Source organism: Mytilus galloprovincialis, chromosome 12 (assembly GCF_965363235.1).
Source record: "Mytilus galloprovincialis chromosome 12, xbMytGall1.hap1.1, whole genome shotgun sequence".
Classification (NCBI taxonomy): domain Eukaryota; kingdom Metazoa; phylum Mollusca; class Bivalvia; order Mytilida; family Mytilidae; genus Mytilus; species Mytilus galloprovincialis.
In genome coordinates, this window is record NC_134849.1 from 15,962,778 (window position 1) to 15,988,190 (window position 25,413).

General features: G+C 32.5%; 1 protein-coding gene and 2 long non-coding RNA genes across 3 annotated transcripts in view; all 3 read right to left on the bottom strand.

The window, feature by feature from the left end:
* LOC143054421 (uncharacterized) overlaps window positions 1-25,413 on the bottom strand; it is a 40,276-nt gene that overhangs the window by 2,867 nt on the left and 11,996 nt on the right. The window lies entirely within an intron of this gene.
* On the bottom strand, window positions 956-24,571 carry LOC143054422 (uncharacterized). Its single transcript, XR_012971671.1, has 4 exons — window positions 24,324-24,571; window positions 7,203-7,292; window positions 6,351-6,420; window positions 956-1,216 (listed from the first exon to the last, which is right to left on the bottom strand). It is a non-coding gene; the product is annotated as an uncharacterized LOC143054422 (long non-coding RNA).
* LOC143054420 (uncharacterized) lies at window positions 13,973-23,516 on the bottom strand. Its single transcript, XM_076227428.1, has 5 exons — window positions 23,026-23,516; window positions 21,785-21,914; window positions 21,034-21,123; window positions 20,433-20,537; window positions 13,973-17,087 (listed from the first exon to the last, which is right to left on the bottom strand). Exon 5 carries the CDS (start codon window positions 17,085-17,087, stop codon window positions 15,003-15,005), a length of 2,085 nt encoding a protein of 694 aa, XP_076083543.1. The 5' UTR covers window positions 20,433-20,537; window positions 21,034-21,123; window positions 21,785-21,914; window positions 23,026-23,516; the 3' UTR covers window positions 13,973-15,002.

The window sequence follows — 25,413 nt, forward strand, 5'->3', positions numbered from 1 at the left end:
ATACGGCACGACATGTAAAAACCCCCTCCCCCTTTTTTACAAAATACTCAATAACTCAAAAATGAAATTTTGAATCATCACCAAAAAGTATACATATCTTAAGATTAATATAACAAAGAAGTGTGTAAAGTTTTAAGCAATAATCATAAATCGTTTTTGAGATACGGCGAGACATGTAAAAAACCCTCCCCTTTTTTTATAAAATACTCAATAACTCAAATGAAATTTTGAATCATCACCAAAAAGTATACAGATCTTTACATTAATATAACTAAAAAGTGTGTAAAGTTTTAAGCAATTATCGAGAATTGTTTTTGAGATACGGTACGACATGTGAAAAAAAAACACACCCCTGTTTTAGTTACAAAGTGCCGTAACTCAAAAAGTTTAAATCTTATTTTCACCAAAAAGTATACAGATCATTTGACCATCATAAAAAACAACTATATTAAGTTTCATGAAATTTAGATAAGTCGTTCTCAAGTTACGGTGCGACATGTTTACGCCGGACAGACAGACGGACGGACACCGGACATTTGTATACCATAATACGTCCCGTCAAAATTTTGACGGGCGTATAAAAACAGTTCACAAATTAAGTGTGCTTGGCTTATTTTAATTAACCTTCATCAGAAACATACAAACAAAAATGTGAAAGCAAAGGATGTAGATACCATTATCTTGGGACTTAATAAGCCCATGTATAACGATAAGTTAAGGATTTTGCTCATTGTTGAAGACTTCAGGTGACCTGTACTTGTTTACATCAGTTCCCTACTATGCAGGGTTAGTAGTTGTCTCAATTGCAATCATTCCATGTATCCTTGCTTTTGTATTATTTAAAGACTTCAATTCTTCAATCATTTTAATTTCAAAACATTCAACAGATATTTCCAAATAACAAATTTTGTGAACAACAGATATAATTGGTGAGCTGGTAATTATTTTACAATCAATATGTTTTAATATTTATCAAGAGACATCATAAGATAGATGAATGTAGATGAATCATGTTCATTAAATTCTTTCCTTGTCAGACTGTTACTGAGCTCAAAACCAGTGAAAATTGCAAGCAGCTTTTAGTTTCTAGTATTTTGATAAGATGTGTAATTTTTCGTCATTTCTTTTGATGTTCTGTCATATCCAGTCGGACTATTTCACCAAGATGTTATCAAATTCTCCTAGTACTTCAAAGTGCTCTTTTTTCAATAATAATCTGAAATACACAAAATCAACAGTAACTTCATAATGTAAAAACTTTAACATGTCAGATTAATATGATTAAGAAAATGATGCGCAGAGCGCAGCCTTATTGGACTAACCAGTTGGTGCATGTTTGGACACAATATTCAAGCTTGATAGACTGTCTGTATTTGGATTGTGATCAAAATTATGGATAACCCCCCCCCCCCCATTTTTTTTAACCCCCTTTCAGTTATTACCCCAAAACTTAATCCCAGCCTTTTCCTTTGTGGTATGGTACCTTGCAGTACAATTTTAAAGAAATCCATACACTTAAACACAAGTTATTGTCTGGAATTAGAAAAATGTTTGTTTTTGACCCCTATTTCCTGAACGTTTGAGGTAATTACCCCTTAAAAAATTCCAGCCTTCCCTTTGTGATATGGAACCTTGAAGAACAATTTCAGAGAGATCAGTACACTGACACACAAGTTTATGTCCGGAAAATACAAAAATGCTTGGTTTTTGGCCCCTAATTTCTAAACTGTTGGTACCATTACCCTGAAAATCAATCCCAACCTTCCTTTTTTGGTATTGAACCTTGTAGTAAAATTTCATGAATATCCATTCGCTTAAACTATGTAATTATCCGGAAACCATGTGTCGACATACATCGCTAACGACGACATCATACCATAATACGACTCGATTTTTTTCTTCGAACTTATAAAAATCAGGATGCTGTTTTTACTTTTTAATTGTTTAACATTTTACAATGCGGGGCTTTTATTAATAGCTTATTACAATATATATGGTAATCATTTTTGCTAAAGGTTGAAAGCAAACCACTGAACTGTCATTGTTCATACGAATAGTTTTCATGGGCAATCTTAGCACATCTCTTTATTTTTACATGATGATCATTTTGAAAATCAGTCATGGTTATTTGTGGAAACCCTTCTTGGAATTTAGTGAAACTTGAATATAAGCTTAACCATTTTTATGATAAAAAATTTCAAAATATTTTCATTTCCTGTATCTAATTGATAAAGGATTTTAGTTTTTTTGCAGTTAACATTTACCGGTAGCTACTTTCTAGGTTTAAATATAAAACCAAGAGTGCACACGCTGAAATGTCTTGCCTTCTTTACTAATTATTGATATTATGTTGATACATTTTGTAGTCCTTAATATAAAGCTTTATTACAATTGAAACATAAACTTAACATTAACCCAAAAAACTAAAAATTGACCACTAAACCATGAAAATGAGGTCAAGGTGAGATGAACCATGCAAGGCACACATATACAGCTAATAATTCTTCCATACAACAAATATAGTTGACCTATTGCTTAAAGTTTTAAAAAAAAATGGACCAAAACTCGAAACCTTAACACTGAGCAATGAACCATGAAAATGAGGTCAAGGTCAAATTCAATCTGAGCAACTGACATATAGATCATAAAATATTTCCATACACCTAATATAGTTATTATAGTAGTAGACTTATTGCATATGGTATTAGATAAAAAGACAAAAACTCAAAAACTTAACTTTGACCACTGAACCATGAAAATGAGGTCAAGGTCAGATGACTCATACCAGCTAGAAATGTACACCTAACAATCATTCCATACACCAAATATAGTAGACCTTTTGCAAACAGTATATGAAAAACAGGAAAAAAAAACCACAAAAACTCAACTATAACCACTGAACCATGGAAATGAGGTCAAGGTCAGATGACACCTGCCAGTTGGACATGTACACCTTACAGTATTCCATACACTGAATATACTAGACCTATTGCTTATAGTATCTGAGATACGGACTTGACCACCAAATTTTAACCTTGTTCACTGATCCATGAAATCAGGGGTGTGGAAATGCTATGCCCGACTCGCCCGACTCGTACATTTGAACAACCGGACAAGTAATTATTTTTGTCTTGGTTGTCTGTGGACAAGTAAAAAAATATACAAGACAAAGTTCAAATACAACAAAAACATAAAATTAATTTCAAAGTGTATAAAGATGTTTAAATTATGTAATAGAAGCCAATGTTCATGACGATAAATATTACATGATACCGGCAATAGATCAATTACCAAAATAAATAAAAATAAATATGCGAACCCGAGTCGCGTAACATTGCATTGGCTTTGTCCATTGACCTGGGATCGTCAATTAGGTTTTATCCATCATTTACCGGAAGTGTCATTTCTTTAAATTTTGTATAAAGATTACGATTGAAAAATACTTAATAAAAAGGTGGGCAAGCATGACAAAAAGAGTCATGAGTTGAGTAGAAAACCTTAAATGCAAATGGAGGACACAGAGTATTATGAAAAAAAAACGGAAGCGAGAATTTCAGACATCATGGATATCAGATTGCCCCTGGCTATCTATGGAAACTCAGAAAATAAATTAAGTTTTTGTCTTAATTATAGATGAAGTCTTATTTATAGATGAAAGGTCAACATTATTTGTTGTCAAAGTGGAAAATAAAAGGGAGTCCCCGGACGCTTTAATTGCCCATCAAGACAATAATAAATAATCAAGAAAAAAAACAAGTGTGTCAGTTGAGAGAAACACCACAAAATCAACAGTTGATCTATTATTTGGTTTACATTTCTTCAATCACTGTCCTCAAATTTAGTATATGTACCTATTGGCTACAATTTTTATTCAAAAACTGCTGCAAAATTGTCCTTTACATGTCATTTCATTGCTTGGTTTGCTGTTAGATTTCTGTCCCATTGATGTTAACCCATTTCATACTTTCGTAATTTTTTACACATATAAACAAATAGATTTCATTTGTTTGTGATGCACAACAGTGCTAATTAAGAATCATATATTAGCTAACAAGAAATTCTTCAATATTTATTGGGATCTTCAGGGCAAGTAATTTTTTTTCCGGACAAGTAAAATTTTAGGTTTCACTTGCCCGGGGACAAGTGCTCACAACAAATATTTCCACATCCCTGCATGAAATGAGGTCAAGGTCAAGTGAAAACTATATGACGGCCATGAGGACCTTGCAAGGTACGCACATACCAAATATAGTTATCCTATTACTTATAATAAGAGATAATTTCACATTACAAACCAGAGGCTCCGCAGGGCACAGCTTTATACGACCACAGAGGTCGAACCCTGAACAGTTGGGGCAAGTATGGACACAACATTTAAGCTTGATACAGCTCTGAATTAGGATTGTGATTAAATAGTTGACACAAGATTGGTTTCTGACACAGAATGAATGTGGTCTAAGAACTTAAACTTAAAAACTTAAAAATTTTAAATTGGACATTTACCTATTATGGTCCAATATCCAAAATCTAAATACATGGTTAGATTCAGCATATCATAGAACCCCAAGAATTCAATTTGTGATGAAATAAAAAAATGTTCAATTTTAGACCCTTTAGACCTCAATTTGAAAACCGGGCCCAAATATTAAAAATCTAAATACATGGTTAGATTCAACATATTGAAGAACCCCATATATTCAATTTTTGTTGAAATCAAACAAAGTTTAATTTGGACCCCGATTTGGACCAACTTGAAAACTGGGTCCATAATCGAAAATCTAAGTACATGTTTAGATTCAGCATATCAAAGAAGTCCAAGAATTCAACTTTTGTTCAAATCAAACTTAGTTTAATTTTGGACCCTTTGGACCTTAATGTAGACCAATTTGCAAAACAGGACCAAAAATTAAGAATCTAAATACACGGTTAGATTTGGCATATACAAGAACCCTTGAAATTCATTTTTTGATGAAATCAAACAAAGTTTAATTTTGGACCCTTTGGCCACTAATTCCTTAACTGTTTGGGACCAAAACTCCCAAAATCAATCACAACTCTTCCTTTTGTGGTCATAAACTTTGTGTTAAAATTTCATAGATTTCTATTTACTTATACTAAAGTTATTGTGCAAAAAACAAGAAAATGCTTACTGGGACCTTTTCTTGACCCCTAATTTCTAAACTGTTGGAACAAAAACTCCCAAAATCAATCCCAACCTTCCTTTTGTGGTCATAAACCTATGTTTAAATTTCATAGATTTCTGTTCACTTATACTAAAGTTTTTGTGTGAAAACCTTGAAAAATGCTTATTTGGGCCCTTTTTGGCCCCTAATTCCTAAACTGTTGGGACCAAAACTCCCAAAATCGATCCAAAACTTCCTTTTCTTGTCATAAACCTTGTGTTTAAATTTCATAGATTTCTATTTACTTATACTAAAGTTATAGTGCGAAAACAAAATGTCTCCGGACGACGACGACGCCAACCTCATACCAATATACGACCAAAACTTTCCATTTTTGTAGTCGTATAAAAATCTTAACTTTTTTTTCAAGTAGTCACTGAACCATGAAAATTATGTCAAGGACAATGGACATGTGACTGAGAGAAACTTGGTAACCTGAGGCATCTTGGTCTATATACAAAGTATGAAGCATCCAGGTCTTCATCCTTCTAAAATATAAAGCTTTTAAGAATTCAGCTAACCCTGCTGCTGGCCCCACTGTAGCCGCCACCAGAACACTATACCTATATCGAGCTTTCTGCAACAAAAGTTGCAGGCTTGCCAATAAGATGATGTGGTATAATAGTCTATTTTCACATTATCAACTTTTGACTCTGATTCTATATTTTTTCAACAGGTTACCCTCTCTGTGGTAAGACTTCCTGGTACTCGGTCACTACGAACAACCGAAAAAAGTAAATTCAAAAATATAAACGGTGCAATTTTGGGGGAAAGTTTACTGTTTTCTGATGATTTAGTCATGTAAAGAAAGCATAATTAACAGTTAACTTCCCTCAAATTTGTTCCGATTAAAGTGGGTACTTGTAATATGAAATTGGTCTATTGCCAATGACACAATATCCACCTTCAATGTCTTGGACATCAAATAACTGATACCATGGATACTGTGTCATACTTTCACAGATATCTATGAAACTTTTGCAGATGCTTTTATGATTGCATTTTTGGTTGTGCTAATGTTGATGGTATGTTTATACATGTACTGCCCACTTTAAACAAATTTTATTGTTTCACATACAGTAATTACCATCTTACCCAATACATCTTTGATGCATACTCGTGGTACATGTATTACCAATATAACCATTACTTTAAATTTATGTTTACCTTCATTTAATATCCTTTATCTTCAGTCCAACTTTCCGACTCCTTAACAGAGGAAATTCACCTTCTTTATCTACAATAAAATCCTAATTAAAACTAGACCATTCAAAAAACTCTGTGGCTAATTTATTAAATAATTAGGAGTTGACTGACAATTTCAACCATGCATGAGACTTATTTGTTGATCTTGTCTTGTTGATCATTTTTGCAACTTAAACTAAAATTACTCTCCATCTATGTGTTATTTGTTTAGATGACATCCAGTGATGGCTATAACCATTTATTTGTAGGTCTAGGTTAGCTTTTAAGAGAAATTCAGCCGAATGTGTTAGGACAAGGATAAAATATTGATTATTTGAACTTGCTTTCAGTAACTGCTATAAATCTCAGATGTGTACTTCGTGTGTTTTTGTTTTAGGATTTTTTATTGTGCTTTGACTTTGTATTGATCTTAGAATTAAGCCCTTTTCAAAAGATTTTTTATAGTTTGCTAGTTGTACTGTTACACCACTGTCCTAGGTTAGAAGGAGGGTTTCATGCCAGCAACCATTTTTAATGTTTTACAAACTCCATGTGCCTGTCTCAATTCAGGAGCTTGTAATTCAGCAGTTGTTGTTTTATATCATAACAGTTTATTGTTCAATGTTTTGTTAATAAATCAGGCCCTAAGTTGTTCATTGGTAATTTCAAGGCCTTGACGTTGTATAGCTCATTGTTGAAGGGTGTACGGTTACCTATGGTTGTTAATTTTTGTCTCACAGGTCTCTCATGGAGAGTTGTTTCATTTACAATCATACCACATCTTCTTATTTTTACAAAACATTTATATAAGTGTTGTACTGCGCTATACTTCACCTTAGGAGCTGCAAAGAAAATGGTACAGTCCAGGTCTCTTTTCTCTTTGTTTCTTCAACATCATTTGTATTATGAATTTATCTGCAACATCTACAAGGAAAAATTGTTTGGAGAGTGTGAATTTCAGTCCAGGTGCAGTGTTTCCTATGGCAAATAAATATACCTGTTTCTACATAATATCTTAAAGCTTGCAGTAAAAAAAGGAAAAGTAAAATAATGTTTTTTTTTATATTTTTCATAAGACTTGAGACTTACACACACTTATGTCTTGTCTGCTTTATTGACTTAATGTTGAAAGCCTTAAAGATAAAGTTTTTACTAAAAGCTTAAGTATCACATAAACTTAACATTATCATTGATTTACTAGTATGACAATAAAGTCCAGTAGGCAGTTCAGACCCTGCCACATTCTTTATGTGTCTGTTCTAAGTTAAGAGCATGTAGTTCAGTGGTTGTCATTGGTTCATGTCTGTCAGATTGGTTTTTATTACATGATTGTTTTGTTACAAATTAAGCCCTTAGTTTGCTCGATTAGCTTGGTTTTTATGTCTGGGCCTTTTACGGCAGACTTTAGGATTTGGATTTTGCTCTGTGACGAAGGCCATACGGTTGCCTTAAATTGTTTACATCCTCTTCATTTGAATTTGGTGGATAGTTGTTTCATTGGCAATTATACCATGATAATGAGGTGGAGGTTTGATGAACCCTGGCAGACAGATAAATACATCTTACAATCATTCCATACACCAAAATAGTTAACGTATTACTTATAGAATCTGAGAAAAGGACCGAACTACAGAAAATTAATACTGGCCAATAAACCATAGAAATGAGGTCAAAGGCAGAGCAACAGAAGATATCTGCCAGACAGACATATATACACTTTATAATCATCCCATAAACCAAATAAAATTGTCCAATTGCTTACTTAATTGTGACTGTACTTTAATTTGTGAGTATCAATTTTCGTGGTTTGAGCATGTTGAGCAATATTTACATGTTCGTGGGTTTTTAAATTCGTGGATTTTAGTTTTCAAAAAATTTACCTCTGGATTATATACCTGGCATCTTCAGATCATATTAAACAAGCTTTTGTCAAAGTTTGCTAGAAATCCAGGAAAGTTACGAAAGTTATCAAAAATTTAATTAGCTATCAAAGGTACCAGGATTATAATTTAGTACGACATTTGAATTTAAAAAAATTTCACCATACAGTTAATGTGATTTTAACTGGCAGAAAAACTAAGTCCATTTATAGGTAAAATACAGATAAATAGGATTATCTTTTTACAAAATTTATATCTGGATACTATCTTTTGATTATAATCAAGCTTTAGATGCATGATTTTTTTATTAGTTGTTAGTGACTTTGAACTAGCTGTCAGATAACTGCGAGTACTCTCAGATCTGTTCATTGTGTTTTTTTGTGACAAATGTATAAGTACCCGGCCACGTTCACTTGCATTTTTGTCCATCTAATGAGTTAAGCCTTTTTCAACTGATTTTTATAGTTCGCTCTTATGATGTACTGTTATACCACTGTCCCAGGTTAGGGGGAGGGTTGGGATCCCTTTAACATGTTTAACCCCGCCACATTATTAATGTATGTGCCTGTCCCAAGTCAGGAGCCTGTAATTCAGTGGTTGTCGTTTGTTTATGTGTTACATATTTGTTTTTCGTTCATTTTGTAAAATAAATAAGGCCGTTAGTTTTCTCGTTTGAATTGTTTTATATGGTCTTATCGGGGCCTTTTATAGCTGACTAAGCGGTATGGGCTTTGCTCATTGTTGAAGGCCGTATGGTGACCTATAGTTGTTAATGTCTGTGTCATTTTGGTCTTTTGTGGATAGTTGTCTCATTGGCAATCATACCACATCTTCTTTTTTATATTTTGTCCAAATTTGGTAAAAATCCAGGATAGTTTAGTTATTAAAATTTCAAAAACTTAAACCACAGAGTAATTATTTTGGACGCTGCACCGATGGAATGTAGGATCACTATGTCTCGCTTTTTCAACAAAAGTCGAAGGCTCGACAAAAATGTTTACCTTTTCATGTATTGCTTAATTAGGTAAAAATGTAACCTTTTATCATATTGGTTGAATTTTGTGTGGTGTGTTTACTAAGTGGAATATCACATTTTGCTTAGACTCAGATTCCTTATCTTATGTAATGTATACACTGGCAAAACTTTTGGCTGTGAAAATAATAACAGGGTTTTTCATACAAGTTTTTAACAAGTAAAATATAATGGGAAATTGCTGTATGGGTTTAGCCTGAGACTATTATAACAATATACTACTGTTATACAAATGTATTACATTTAAGGGGGCTTACGGGTCTAAAACGTTTTTTTTTTATTATTTTATATAGGATATATCACTATATTTTTCTATGAACATGATAAATGTACTTAAATCTTATACTTAATAGAAAAATAAAATAAAAAAATGGGGTCACCGTTCATACGCAGCGCTCACAATCTGCCTTCGAAAGAAGCACACATTTTTGTAAAGGTACCTTTTTTCTGTTGAACTAATAGTAGAAATAGAGGTAATACCGAAAAAAAAACCAACTTAATTACAGAAATCGCTCAAATTTTACAATAGTTTAGTTTAAGTACAGCTTAATTGAAAATAATAATAAAAAATATAGGTCACCAATGAGTTCCAAAAATGTCATTTTTGTACCAAAGAGAGATTATTTTAGAGCAATTTCAATGATATCTACATTTTACAATTCATCTGAGGCCATCACGAATTGATTTTTTTTTAATCATTTTTGTACCATATGATAAAGTAACAACTACTTAAGGTAACAAATAAAAGGAGTAGGTCCGGTAAGGGTTGATTTTGGCCTCAAATTTCAAGTTCATGTTACGAAAGATTTTGGACACTTTTTAAACACTTAAGTGTCTATTTCAATTAACTCGATTAGTTTATGTGAAAGATTTTGACTGACTTAGTCATTAAAAACGCTCCGATTCAATCTTAAATATGAAAAATCTATCAAATATGCCAAAAAAACGTCACTTTTCCGATGGTTTTTGACAAAAAATGAAAGTGGCCGCATCCATGTTCATCCTCAACCTTTTTATATATTATGTATTATCATCAAATACAACTTACATTTCAATATTATGAATGAACACGAATGCGGCCACTTTCTTTTAAGACGGAAACCGTCTAAAATTTACCAAAAAATCTAAAATTTTGAAGATTTCAGTAATTTAGCATATAACTTAATGATGCTAGTACCTGATATATGTGCATTGTATTGTCAAAAACATCCCATATTTATTTAGCAGAAGCATTCTACTTTCCAATAAATAGCTTAAAGATTACATTTTCACAATTTTTTAAAACTGCTATATTATGGGGCCAAAAAGGGGTCTTACTGAATCTACTCCTTGGTAATGAAAAATAAATGTTTATTTTTCTCTGAAATTTGTATACATGTACCCTCGAGCCTCCTAAATGTAACTTATAGTTGTTTCTGGCTTTGTCATTGTTGAAGGCCATACAGTGACCTATTGTTGTTAATTTCTAATGCAATTTGGTCTCTTGTCTAGAGACTACATGTAGAGTTGTCTCATTGGCAATCATACAGTGTACCACATTTTCTTTTTAATTTGTTGACCTAATAATATATTTCTGAATATTTTCAACACCTATTCACATATTTTTAAACTAGAAATCAATGACGGATCTAGAAATTTTCATAAGAGGGGGCCCATTGACTGCCTAAAAGGGGGGTCCCCACTCCAGTCATTCCCTATATAATCAACCAAATTTTTCCAACAAAAGGCCCCCTGATTCTGCCTATCAAAAAATGTGACCTATTCCTGCAGCACGACCTATCTGACAGCGGGAACATATATACATTTATTAGATATACTGTTCCCAGCTGACACCTTATACAGAACAGAACAGAACATATTTTATTTCCAATTAAGGGCCCACAAGGGGCATACAGAGCATACATGAATAAGGCAAAAGAATATTGATTTGCATAGATACATCATGTACATAGATACAAACAATTTTTTACATACAGTTACAATACAATTACTAACTCATTTTCACTTTAATAAATTTACCAACAGCATTAAGGACCTGATTGTCTTCACAGTTTAATAAATAAATAAAGGAGTAGGGGCATTAAGGCCTGGTTTTGGCCCAAGAAAATAAAATGTTTGATAACTTTTTCAAATTGGAACATAATCTTTAGAAATGCATAGGGTCAAGAAATATAAATGAAAAACATTAAGATTCTTATGTGATGACGTCACAATTACGTCATAATATATACTGTTTTCACAAAAACGATGAAAATTCAGAATTTATGCAGTTTTCTATCTTTATTTCTGTTGTGGAAACATCGAGCGCAGCCAATAAACAACAAAATAATAATTTAACTGAAGCTTTATCATTACTATTGACAAAATCTCACCAAATTTAAAGTTGTTTCTTGGGTGCACACATACTTTTCCAATCGAAAATATACTGAACAATTTGATGAAAAACAAGGAAAATCACAAAATTTTACAAAATATGCAAATTAAAGCATGATTTGGTGCCATGGTAACTTGTTTAATGTCCAAAATTATTTTGTTTTTCTGAATACCTTCTACCTGAGATACTTTTCAGTAATTTTAAAATATGTACATGTATGAAAACTTTTAAATTTGCAGTAATTTTTGGGCCAAATAAGGGCCTTATTGCCCCTACTCCTTTATGCTGATTATCAAGTATAGAAAAATTTGGAATTCTTTGGCAAACAAAGTTAAACAGAGCATCTCTATCTGATTTAAAATTTTCACAGTTAGTTAAAAAATGGATTTCATCTTCAACACAGCCAGAGGAGTATTTTTTGCAAATTCTTTCATTTCGTGGAATATTTGAAAAACGACCAACTTCAATTTGAAGCTTATGAGCAGAAATACGTAATTTGCATATAGATCTTCTAAAATCAAAGTTCTTAATTAAAGAAAGATAATTTTCATAACCAAAATTCTGCTTAAATTTCACATAATTAAACAGTTTTCCATCAGAAGCTTTATTTTGGCTAGCATACCAATTGCTAATATATTTAGTGTGAATTAATTTACTAGATATGTTCAAAAATTTATATTGTCTGAAATTTTTTACTTCTTGTTTAATTTCAAAAACTTCTAATACTCTTTTAACAAATGAGAACCAAGAAGTTATGTTAGATTTGTGAAGCTCTTGGCTGCATTTATAAGCATCTTTCAATAGACTGAATTAAGTTGTAAGATTTTCAAATCTATACCAGTATTTTACAATTGACTTTACAATATCATAATGTAAGGGGAAACGTCCCAGTTCTGATAATACAGCAAAATTGACACTCCTTTTGTGTACACCAAGTAAAGACAAGGTAGGATAAGGGGGGTTTTTGGCCCCCTCTCCAAAAAAGTTTATATTTATACCATTGATGGACTTTGTATAGAAACTGAAAAAAAAAATTATTTTTTTATGTTTCTGTGAAAGGAAGGTTGCCTAGCAACGGGTTTTATGAAATAGCCAAAAAATCACTTAAGGACTGATTAATCTGCACAAATTAGTACAATTTAAAGGAAAATGTTTGTATTACAGAATATGTCTAAGATAAAAATGAACAGTGACTTCAATTTTGTTAATTTAATGCATAGCAACCACCTAGCAACCAAAGAATCTGCCTAGCAACAGTTAAAAAACGATTTTGTTTTATGCTCTTAAGTATGGATTGAGCAACATAAGACAATTTTAGATTTAATAAATGGTTTAACGTTAATATATCATACCTCAGTCATTGTATTTTCATCTTATTAAACGAGGTTTATATTGAACATAACAACAAATATGTTGCTTAGCAACAGACAGGAAAGATTAAAGTCAAGTCAACTATACGTTAGTTATTACGTTTATTGAACATATTAAAACAGTAGCAAATCAGATTGGTGAATACGAATAAACAAGAACAAGAATAAGTTATAAATGATAGTCATATAATCGAAAGAGTCCTATATACTCATTAAAAGCTTAGCCTATTAAATGTTCCACGCCTAGCAACAGTTACAATACACAATTTTTTCTTATAAAAAAAAAGAGAATTTGATTCAAAAATGGATTGCTGCACTATATCATGGACATTTTAACTGGTCCTTTCTGTGAACGAATTTATACCATGCACAGCAAAAAAATATTTGCTTAGCAACGCAAACATTTTGATTTAAAAAGACGTCTACACATGCTGAATTATTCTACAAATTGACATACATTCAACCTTCTATAACTAGCTGCTGTTGTTTTTTCTATGGTCAGGTTGTTGTCTCTTTGATACATTCCCCATTTCCATTCTCAATTTTATTATCATATTAATTATCATCTAGTTCTACGCAATGGTTCAGATGGCTTTTTAATATTTGAAGTATGAGTTTGTATATCCTTAATATATGCATGGTTTTACATTTTAATGTTATAGCAAAGTAAACATATTAAGAAGCTATTTAGGACAAAGTTTAAATTGAGCATAGCAGCACAGTTGTGTTTAACCACAATGACAAAGACTACAGATTATTAATCTTAAAATTAGCATTAATGCAGATAAGATTATATGTAAAAGAAACTCACAGTAATTTTTAAAAACAAATAACACATATAAATGTCAAACTTGACAAATGATTATTTACCTATATACACTTATCAAAACGGACACAACAATTGTACATCTTTGTACAAAACTTCATCTCTTTTAGACTTTGTCCCCTATAAATAGTTTTGTATTTTAATTAAACTTTTGCATTCACACTTTATTTCAATACGTTAATTTTTAGTAATCATGCGTCATAAATTAGAATCTTTCTTCTTAAGCTCATACATACTGGTCTACGAATTTATTGATTATCTTTTTCATACACATTCTGTGTTCTGATAAGGAAAAATAATTCACCCCATAAATTAACATTCATACGATTCTTTTCATTTTTCCATTCAGAATAAAAGGTTTTCAGGTTCTACATTTTGGAAACAAAGAAACAAATTGACTTAAAAAAAAGCTGCATTGTATCACTTATATTCATAAGGTCGGAAAATTCGGTATCTGATCAAGCTCTTAAAAAGTCTGGGATTTTAAAGGTTACCAACTGAAATCATATGATTTTTTTTTTTGTCTCGTACAAAGCAGCTGTAACATTACGTGGCATTTACTATATTCTATCCTAAATATGCATGATACAAACGCAAATTGATGTCACCAATCAAGCATTCAAAATAATTGATTGGAATAGCATGCTTTAATTAATGAATGGCTATTATTTATTTTGAATTTTATGGTTCAATAAATTCAAAATAAATTATTGCCATTTATTATAAACAGATTTCTATCAAAAAGAAGGCTCAAAGAACTTTTTATAATATTTCTATTAACAATAACAACGTACACACAGGATCACGTATGAATACACAACGTCGGAGTGGGCGTGTGGCCATAAAAATTGAAACATTGAAAATAAAAGTAATTTTTTAACCAATCAGAAGACAGTAAATACACAAAATTTATTTATTTGGGAATGTGGAATATATTGGATAAGATGCGGGATCTGATAAAAAAAAAAGAGAGTAAAAAGTGACAAGTTTAAACACATTCCAAAAAGAGAGATTTAGCGAATAAGTGCTCCTGTGTCAGCGTTTCGGTTATTGAATGCATTGAATAAGTGGAAAGAAATACATGTTATTGACAGTTACATAATAAAGATATTTAAAAACTTTGTTGAATTTAAGTTTGTGTTTTGCATGGTTTATTCCTCAACATTTTCATTGGTATCACTGTCGCTGTCGCTATCAGTTAATGGCATATCACTTGCATCCATGACAGAAGATAAGAAGCCTCCAGATGGGCCAGACTTAATTAGAGAGTACCGTTGATACCCTAAGAACCAAATTACACTGGCAATGTGTGCACAACAGCCAACAGTCCTTGCGCCAGCTTTGCACGTACAATACCACCCTGTTACTGTATCTGGATTATATTCAATCCAGAGGGTATGTACGGCTGAATTTGTGTGCCTCGACTGGATTTTGCAACGAATAAGATTTGGTTTGTCCCTTACTAGATGCAGCTCGTATAGACCGGATTCCTCATCTAAATGTTCTCTCGTATAAAGAGGTGCCTGCTTTATTTGATAGATTCCCATTGTCAACTCCCGTAAATCATCCAGTGTTAGGACAGGAAAATCTGTGAGGTCAAATGAGTTGACTGTCTGGTAGACAGTCCTTTTACGCATCAGATTTTCCTCCTCTACCATTGTCTTGATGTTGTTGTTCTGTCTGGATTTCTCTAACATCTGTTGTGCCAATTGTATGCCGTCTGGATTGTGTTTTGACAATGGGGGTCTACAGTCATTGCAAATAGCACACACTATTCTCACAAAATCACCAATCGATGTTATGTAGTGATTGTGCAATACCTTATCCAGAAGTCTCCAGTGCTTAATTCTTCCATTTGCACTCTCTACCACCCACCTTACTTTTGTTACAAGACGAGATAAGTTTGCCTCTTCTGTTGTATGTTGGGACTGTCCCTTTTTTAGATATGTTGGCATTTCAACATGAAGCCCATGTTTTGCAAGGAACTCTATTGCATCTCTAAACCCTCTATCCACAATTGCCACATCGTTCTCCTGAACCCAGTGTTTAATGTCTTCCTCGTTTTTCCGTAAGATGTGTTTTGTTATAGACGCATCATTGTTTTTACCGTCAGAACGGTACGGTCCTAAAACATTTAGAATGTAACCATCGGAGGCAACTATGACCATCATTTTCACCAGTGGCCGATGTTTGTGCATGCTATAGCATACTCTTTGAAACTTATAATTTGAACTTTTTTGAATATAAATATATGTTCCGTCTAAAACCAAAATAGCACTGTTTTCATTATTTGAAAATAAGTTATTAGCTAATGGCGTGTTATGACTGTTGACAAAAGTTTCATGGTCAATATGTTGGAACCCCAAATGGTTTGGAACGTAATCGGCCATCATAGCATTTTTGGCAGAATGAACAGAACGTTGAATTTGGTTTTTAGTTAAACAGAATAGTGTAGAAAGGATAGTATTTGGAAGTCCGGTTCTGAGTTTAACTAGTAAAATTCCTAAGCATGCTTCAACAGATCGGACGGAAGAGTTTCGTAAAGATGACAATCTAGATGCGATATCAGTAAACTGTTCTTTGGATACTCCTGTCATATTATAATAGTCCTCATTAGAAAGAGAAGACGTTTTGTCGAAATTAAGCCTTGTGGTTTGTTTCAATAACGTAGCTCTTACATTTTGTAACATTGTCACAATATCTGTCCGGTTAAAGTATGACCGGTCATATTTTGCCTGAATTTGGAATAACGATTCTTGCGTTAAATTATGATTCTGTAAGTGGGATGAACAACATCTGGCTTTCGAGTCAATAAAAATGCCATTGTGAATGAAAGCTTGTGTCCTTGCTTCCAATGGCACAACACAAAGCTTCACCCTGTTGCTGCTTTTTCTTTTACATACAATGCAATATTTGTGGGAAGAATGTGTTGAACAGATTTTTAGGTGGATATTTTTTGGACTCAGAATGTCATTCTTACAAGAGTTTGGGTCATTAACATAGTCATCATCACTTTCGTCAGTTTCCTCAAAACTAGTAGACGTTTGGGTGGTACATGTAGAGGCTTTGATTGATCGTTTGAAAGTTGATCTGCATTTTGAACAAATAACTTCATTTTCTACAATAGAGCGTCCAGTTATTTTTGAAGCATATTTTCTCAAAACTGGATTTATGATCGGTCTTTTATGTTTTAACCGACATTTCCCACATATGGCACACTTGTAATCTTTGGCCATCTGAAATTTTTTAAATACATTGAAATGATGATGGTATTATAATCTTTTAGATCTAGGTTATTTTATCGTCAATTAATCGGTGTCTGCTTGTGTAATGTCATCGATTAGAGCTATAAGGTTATTTTCTCGTTAATTATTTTTGTATCGGATAGTGTAGTGTAATCGATTGGAGCTTAGCCTTTGTTATTCTGTGACCGATAGTGTATGATCGAAAAGAGCTTCTGGTTTTTTTTATCGCCTATTATTCTATGTCCAATATCATAGTATATTCGATAACCACTAATGTTATCTTATCGTAAATTATTCGATGTCTAATACGATAGTGTGATCGAAAAAGCTTCTGTTATTTTATCGTTCATTTTCCTATATTTCAATCGGTAGTGAAATCGATGATATAGGTAATGTTGTTTTATCGTCAATTTATCTATATATGAAAAGTTAATGAAATCGATTATAGAAAAGGTTATTTTATCGTCAATCATTCTATATCGACTAGTGTAATATAATCGATTATTAAAGATAATTATTAATCTATGTCCTAGAGTGTAGTGTAATTTATTGTAGTGTAATCGTTATGGCTTTATAGGCTATGTTATCGTCAATTACTCTATGTTAAGATTCAGCATATCAATGAACACCAATAATTCATTTTTTGTTAAAATCAAACTAAGTTTTATTTTGGACCCAATAATGTAGACCAATTGGAAACTGGACCCAACATCTAAATTATAAATACACGGCTAGATTCTGCATATAACAGAACTTCAACAATTCAATTTTTGATGAAATCTAAAAAAGTTTAACTTTGGACCCTTTGGACCTCATGAGGACCAATTAAAAAAACGGGGACCAAATTCCAAAAACTTAATACACGGTTAGATTCAGGCTATTTTAAAAAGAGCCACAAGAATTCGAGAATAAAACCCCATTGAAATTGGTCAAGTTATAAGCAATTTATTAAAAGTATTAGAGAAGTATTGTTTTGGCCCTTAATTCCTAAACAGTTTGGGCCATAACCCCCAAAATCAATCCCAAGCTTCCTTTTTGGGGGGTTGGAACCTTGACGTACAATTAAAGAAAGATCCATACACTTACACACAAGTTATTGTCAGGAAACTAGAAAAATACTTATTTTGACCCCTTTTATGCCCCTTGTTCCTAAGTAGTTGGGACCAAAACACCCAAATCAATCCCAACCTTCCTTTAGTGGTCCTAAGCCTTGTGTTAAAATTTTATGGATTGCTATTTACTGATACTTAAGTTATTATCTGGAAATCATCTGTCTTCGGACGACGATGACGACGACGTGATACCAATGTACGACCAATTTTTTTTCAGGTCGTATAAAAATTGTGTTTTGACGGTATGCTGTTCGGACTGTATATTGGCATACAGGGCCCAGTTGTACCAGATAGTACTACGTTAACGAACCTTGCATTTAAAGATGTAAACGTAAAAATGAAATAAAATGAACGAAATACTGATAAAAATGAATGGATGAATGCATTAAAGAATGAATGAATAAATGAAGGTTGAATGAGTAAATGAATGACTGAATAAATGAATGAATGAATGAATGAATGAATGAATGAATGAAGAAATTAATGAAGGGAGGAAGGAAGGATGCTATTCAAATTGGGACGTTCTAAATCTGAGAACTACACGTGCCAACCGAAAAGGATGGACTTGGTAGAGAGGTGTGACATCCGATGAGACACCTAACCTATCCATAGTCTATAGGGAGTTTCCTATAGCCGACTATACATTAATGGTTTTTATACGCCCGTTAATGGGAAAGGTTATGGTACACCGATGTCCGTCCGTCCGTTCGTCTGTCTGTCCGTCGTCAACATGTCGAACCAAGCTCAAAAACGCTTGAAACTTTGGTGAATTCTTTATATCTATTGACAGGAGCTCCCTTTCATTTTTTTTTAATTCTAGATTTTAAGTTTCTGATTTTGGGGGTTTACCGCATGATTAATTAAAAATGATAGAATTTTCCAGTTTTTGGACAATAACTCATAAATGCTTTTCGAAGGCTTATGGTTGCCTATAATTATTTAATACTATTTTATGATACATTTGTGGGTATAGTTGTCAGATTAACGACCACATCACATTCTTGTCAAATTATGCAAAGATAAACATGTTTGTGTGTTCTCAACCATGCACCCTCTTTTTTGATAATTTCACAGTATAAGTATTAACTGCTGAAGTAAGTTGAAAAGTTATTGAATGATCAGATACAAACGACATCGAAAATCATAATAGAAACCTAACAAAGAAAAGCACAGAATATGCGTATCTCCATATAAGTTTGTGATCATATCATGATATTCTACAGAATGCAGGCTGTTATTTCACAATGACAATCTCAATGACAAGGCTTAGTTATAAACTCCTCGCTCCTCGCTCGGATTTACTCATTATAGCATGTCTTTTTAGTCTTGTATGAATTTTGATATCATTATCTATATATTTCGGAGTTAAGTATGACGTCCATTATTACTGAACTGGTACACATCTTTGTTTAGGGGCCAGCTGCAGAAGCAATTATCCGGTTGCGTGATTTCCCCGATGTGTCGAAGATCCATTGGTGGCCTTCTGCTGTTTTCTGCTCTTTGGCGGTTTTTTTTTTGGTCACATTTCCAATTTCCATTCTCAATTTTATTAATTTCTACTCTTTTTGCAAACATCTTTAATATTTTAATGATGGATTGATGGATTGATTGATTGATTGATTGATTGATTGGTTTAATGAACAAATGAATGAATGTATGAATGAATGAATGAATGATTGATTGATTGATTGATTGATTGATTGATTGATTGATTGATTGATTAATTGAATGAATGAATGAATGAATGAATGAATGAATGAATGAATGAATGAATGAATGAATGAAAGAATGAATAAATGAATGAATGAATGTGCATGCATGGATGTATGATTTGATTGAGTTGATGAACAAATGCATAAAATAATGAATGAGTGACTAGAACTTTAAAATAAATGAATTTATTAAATAAAAAATAAATAAACATAGCATGTAATAAAGAAACATTGATATATCAGAATGACAAACAAAGATTAAATAAATAAGGAAGATGACAAAACCAGAAATTCAGTTATTTAAACACAAAATTCAAATATATCTACGTTCAAAATAAAAAAAACAATGTTGTCTTTCTTTTTTTATCATTTCGGCTTCTGTAGACATGGTAGATGTAGATATAAAATATAAAAATAAGCTAGCATGCACGTTTTGATGATTGTTTTCTTATGCCTTTAACATATGTAGATTTCTATCTTTAAATCCACGTCACTATGCATTTCAAACTTACAGTGATAGTCCCATTCCTTATTTTAATGTTTATGGCAGCCTACTACATTTTTATATTTGTTTTATACATATGTAAGGATATACATATAACATTTTGTCTGTGTTACTGAAATAAAAAAAAGTTATGATTAAATTTAATACATTTGAAAATACGGTCTACATTTAGATCTTCAAAAAATATATACGACTCCAGGACATTCACAAAAAAAAAAGTTAACACTGCGTTATTACTGAAATCAGAATGCAGCCATAAGAGCAAAACGTGGAAGATAAAAATTAGATTCAACAAGATAATTGAATTGATAATAAAAAGACAGGAATTTGAAACTATACAGCAAACAACCTATCAGCAACATCTGAATTGATTCTGTACAACGTAGTTTTCTTACAGATGAATTTGTCCTGCTTTGAAAGTGTCAGCTGCCAACAGAGAAATGTTGGTCATTTATTGCTTATTTGCAGAATGGGTTTTGTTTATTGTTGAAGACTGTACGGTGACCCATAGTTGTTACCTTCTATGTCATTTCCTCTCTTGTTGAGATTTGTCTAATTGGTCATCATACCACATCTTTTTTTTTTTAAATATATTCTTATAAACTTACCAAACACGTAAATATGATTTATTAACTTAATGAAAAACTCAAACAATCTGAATTCTATCCAATATCATGTCCTACATTCCTTTCAATTATCTGAAACAAAAGATTGTTTATTTTTATACACTGCATTTGTAAACCACCCTATAATAAGTTATTACTGTGTGTGTTATTTATATTGAAGTTGAAAGATGTAAACCAATAAAATTGTACTGCATATGTCACATGTTTCATGGATGGATACCCAATATTTTGTTTTTTTCCAGTATATGAAATCGCAGCTTCATACTTTGTCCTTTTAATAACAGTAATAAATTATAATTCAATTTGGATAGAGTAAAAAAAAATATGAACAATAATGTTACGGTCCATAATACACGGATGCCCTAATCACACTACCATTTTCTATGTTTACAGGACCGTGATTTCGGGTAAAAAATCTAATTTGTCATTAAAATCAGAAAGATTATATTACAGGGGACATGTGTATTTTTTCGCCTGGCTACGATCGGCAAATATATTTTGCCTCACTATTAAAAGAGGCTAGTTACGGCCCTGGAACTAAGTTTGAACTTGAACTTCAACTTCATCAAAAACTACCTTGACCAAAACTTTAACCTAAAGCGGAACAGATGGACGGACGGACGAACGAACGGACAAATGAACAGACACAAAGAACGAAAAACGCTATGCCCTTAGTGAGGCGTAAAATGTATCACAATTTTTAAATTAATAATGAATCTCAAATATAACCTACCTTGTTTTTATTTCTATATCTGTAAGACAAGTTTGTGAACTCTAAACATTTAAAGATGGCCAGATGATGTCCGTAGAAGAAACTTGAAACGAAGATGATTACACCTTTACATTAATTCATATGTTGCAACCTGTAAAATGAAAGGAAATATACTTAAATCCGTTATGTGTATACATAGATCTGTATGAAGCATGTCAACTTCGTATTATGTTTTCATTCTTCTCATATATATTAATAAATGATGAAATCGGACAACGTTCATTTTTTTTCTTTTAACAGTATGATGCAAACGGTTGAAAATGTCTGTGAAAGTGGCATAATACATATATAGATTCCCTTTTAAGAGTCATAATCATCAAAGAAAGTTTTACATTAAAAGTAAAGTAGACGTAATAAAAATAATTCATTTCAATTCTTCTTGTGTACAATTTGGAAATTAGTATGGCGTTCATTATCACTGAACTAGTATATATTTGTTTAGGGGCCAGCTGAAGGACGCCTCCGGGTGCGGGAATTTCTCGCTACATTGAAGACCTGTTGGTGACCTTCTGCTGTTGTTTTTTTTATTTGGTCGGGTTGTTGTCTCTTTGACACATTCCCCATTTCCATTCTCAATTTTATATATATACATTAACAAAACTTGTTTGAAAAAAAAAAAATTTTGCGAGGTTCGATCTCATTACCCTCCGATCACCAATTCCACTGTCAAACCGATTACGCCATCGCGTCATCATAACCAAAATGTGTTAACCAGTGGTATATAAATATTTTACCTGACGCTCAGTTGTCGTCTGCAACAAGTTTTCCTAAAGTTTTATTTCATATAACGATTTTATTTTTAATCAAATAAAATCATTTACAGTGTGGTTATAGGACAACATATATTTTTTTGATGACAATCGTTTTTTTTAACAACTGTGTGCTACCATAAATGTTTTGATTTATTCCGTTTGGATTTTCATGTCTTTGGATAAGATTATGTTGAGGTTCTCTGCAATCACGGAATAATCTGAATTTTGTAAGAGTTATAATCCGTTTTCATGGTAAAAAGGAACGGGAGATGACTTGTGATGGAGAATAGCATGTTGTTGTCACTTGTCGGTATGGGCGGTGACAAGAATGTGTCTTCTGAAATCAAATCCAGTCTTATTACACGGGGAAAACATTGTATTTAACGCAATTAAAAGAAAATATAACTTGTATGAATGTTTTATATTTGGTTAACTAGCTAAAAAACTTACCAGACAATTGGAAATCATTGATAAAAGTGAACAGTTGAATCCGTCTGCCTCAGTTCAGTGTAGTACCGGAAATCATATCCGGTCCGCATATCATTTAAATATTACGATGGGCCATCGAAACTGCCCAGATTTTTCGTACATTTTTTAACTTTTTAACTATGAGCGTACCTACGACCCACGAAGATATTTGGAATTTTGAAAGATTTTTGTCCAAAGAATGACCTGTTTGAATATTATTGTGGGTCGTAGGTACGCTCATATTTTAAAATGTACAGAAACATCGATAAAACTATCATTTTTCTACATTTTGTACTCGCTTAGGATCTTTACAGCATCTGTACATGCATAAAATCATCACACGATGGCAAACTAGGTAGCAATTATTAAATTAGAGGTTTCAAAATGCAAAGAAATTATACTATTTTGTTCGACATGTTAGTTTATATTTTTGCCTATTTAGGGGGCCGTTTGCCGTTACTTATCGTACCTTGTCCTTTAGAAAATTTAAGATGGAGATTCTCACACTTAAGATTTTTAAAAATATTTTCAAGATTAAATAAGGAAGACTGTAATTTATTACAAGAGACATTATAACCTCCCCATACCTCTGAATTATATAACAGAATGGGTTTAAGGGTGCGATCAAAAATATGAACACAAGATTTTATTCCAGGAGACAAATTGATAAAATCCTTTCTAAGTTTATAGTAGGCCTTAAGAGCCTTATTATAAATTTAAATTAGGTGTTCACTTTACTGCATCTGGAAGTTTTCATCTAGCTAAAACTGAACTTTAATTAAAGTTCAGTTTTAGCTAGATGAAAACTTCCAGATGCAGTAAAGTGAACACCTAAATATTTGTAATGAGCGACAGTCAATCAAATTATTCTGCAGTCGAAAATTCGCCTGAATTTTCCTTCCAGCCTTATTAAAAATTATGACTTTAGTCTCTCTAATATTAACTTTCAAGCACCAGTCAGCACAATATTTTTCTAGCTGATCAAGTCTACTTTGAAGCCCTACAGGTGGCTGATGTTGACATAATCACAATATCATCCTCATACATCAAACAATTATATGTATAGGAAGTAAATTTCAGTGGTGGATCCAGAAATTTTCATAAGTGGAGGCCCACTGACTGACCTAAGAGGGAGCCCGCTCCAGTCACGCTTCAGTGATTCCCTATATAAGCAACTAATTTTGTTCCCAAAAAGGGCCCCCCTCCTAAATCCGCCTCTGGTAATGCGTGTTTCCTTAATGACAGTTTTGAAAGAGCAATAACAGTAGGTGACTTTTTACCGAGAAAATTTAAGTTGTATGCATTTTACGTTATCAGATCTTATCAAATAAAACATCTTCATCTTCATCCTCAAGTTTGCATCCATTGCGTCTCTGTTTACGGTCTCCCTTTCGTACAGAAAGGTTAGGGAATATTACTACACGAATATTTATTAAGTCGCAACATCCCTAGAAAGATCAATAAAATACAAACGTGTATTGATATCATGTTTTGTTCTATAAAGAACGATGAAATGTCTTGTCATTCTAAATCAAATTAAAACTCGACAGCGAACTATTTTGTATGTGCATTTAGAACTTTGTTGAAAGATTGCGATTCGTACTCGCGTCGTCTGTCAAAGATGATTTGCAATTTTTCATAGAAACCAGAAGATTGTTCACAGGAAAAACAGTTTGTTTTGAGACAAAAACAATCAACATCCAATTAAATAAAAAAGAGAGTAAATAATTTACGTGGTAAGATTTAGAACAAGTGAAAAAAGGATCGCAAATATCTGAAACTGCATAAGGCAGCAACCATTTGATTTTCTGGGGAAAAAGGGAGGGGGAGGGGGGGGGGGGGGTTGCTATGGTTTTTTTTGAAGAAAAAAAGATTGTTTCTAGTTTTTGGAGAAAAAGATAATTTGTTTTTGATTCTGAGAAAAAAATTGTTTGTTTCCCCCTCAGCTGCCACTATATGTAATGCTAAAATTGAAAGAAAAAAAATGTTTTCGACTTGTCGAGAAAAAAATAGATTGTTATTCGCCTGTGGCGAAAAAAAAGTTTGTCCAGAAAAAAAATCATAGCCCCCCCAGAAAATCAAATGGTTGCTGCCTAACTCATGAATAAAAATGGGTATCTGGTCTCAGTTGGGCTTCAGTGTTAGAATTTGACTCTCAAAGTGATAAAAACACTAGAATTCGTTCGCCCTACTAAAAAAATATTAATATTCAGGGCATTGAAGTTGAATAAACTTATTCAGAATATTTCTATGGTATATACATGTATTCTTAAAATTTATGGAAACAGCGAAATATGTAAAAGTTTATGGCTTGTTTAGGATCATTATAATTGTTCAATGACTAGATAATTCGGATCACTGATTATTTTG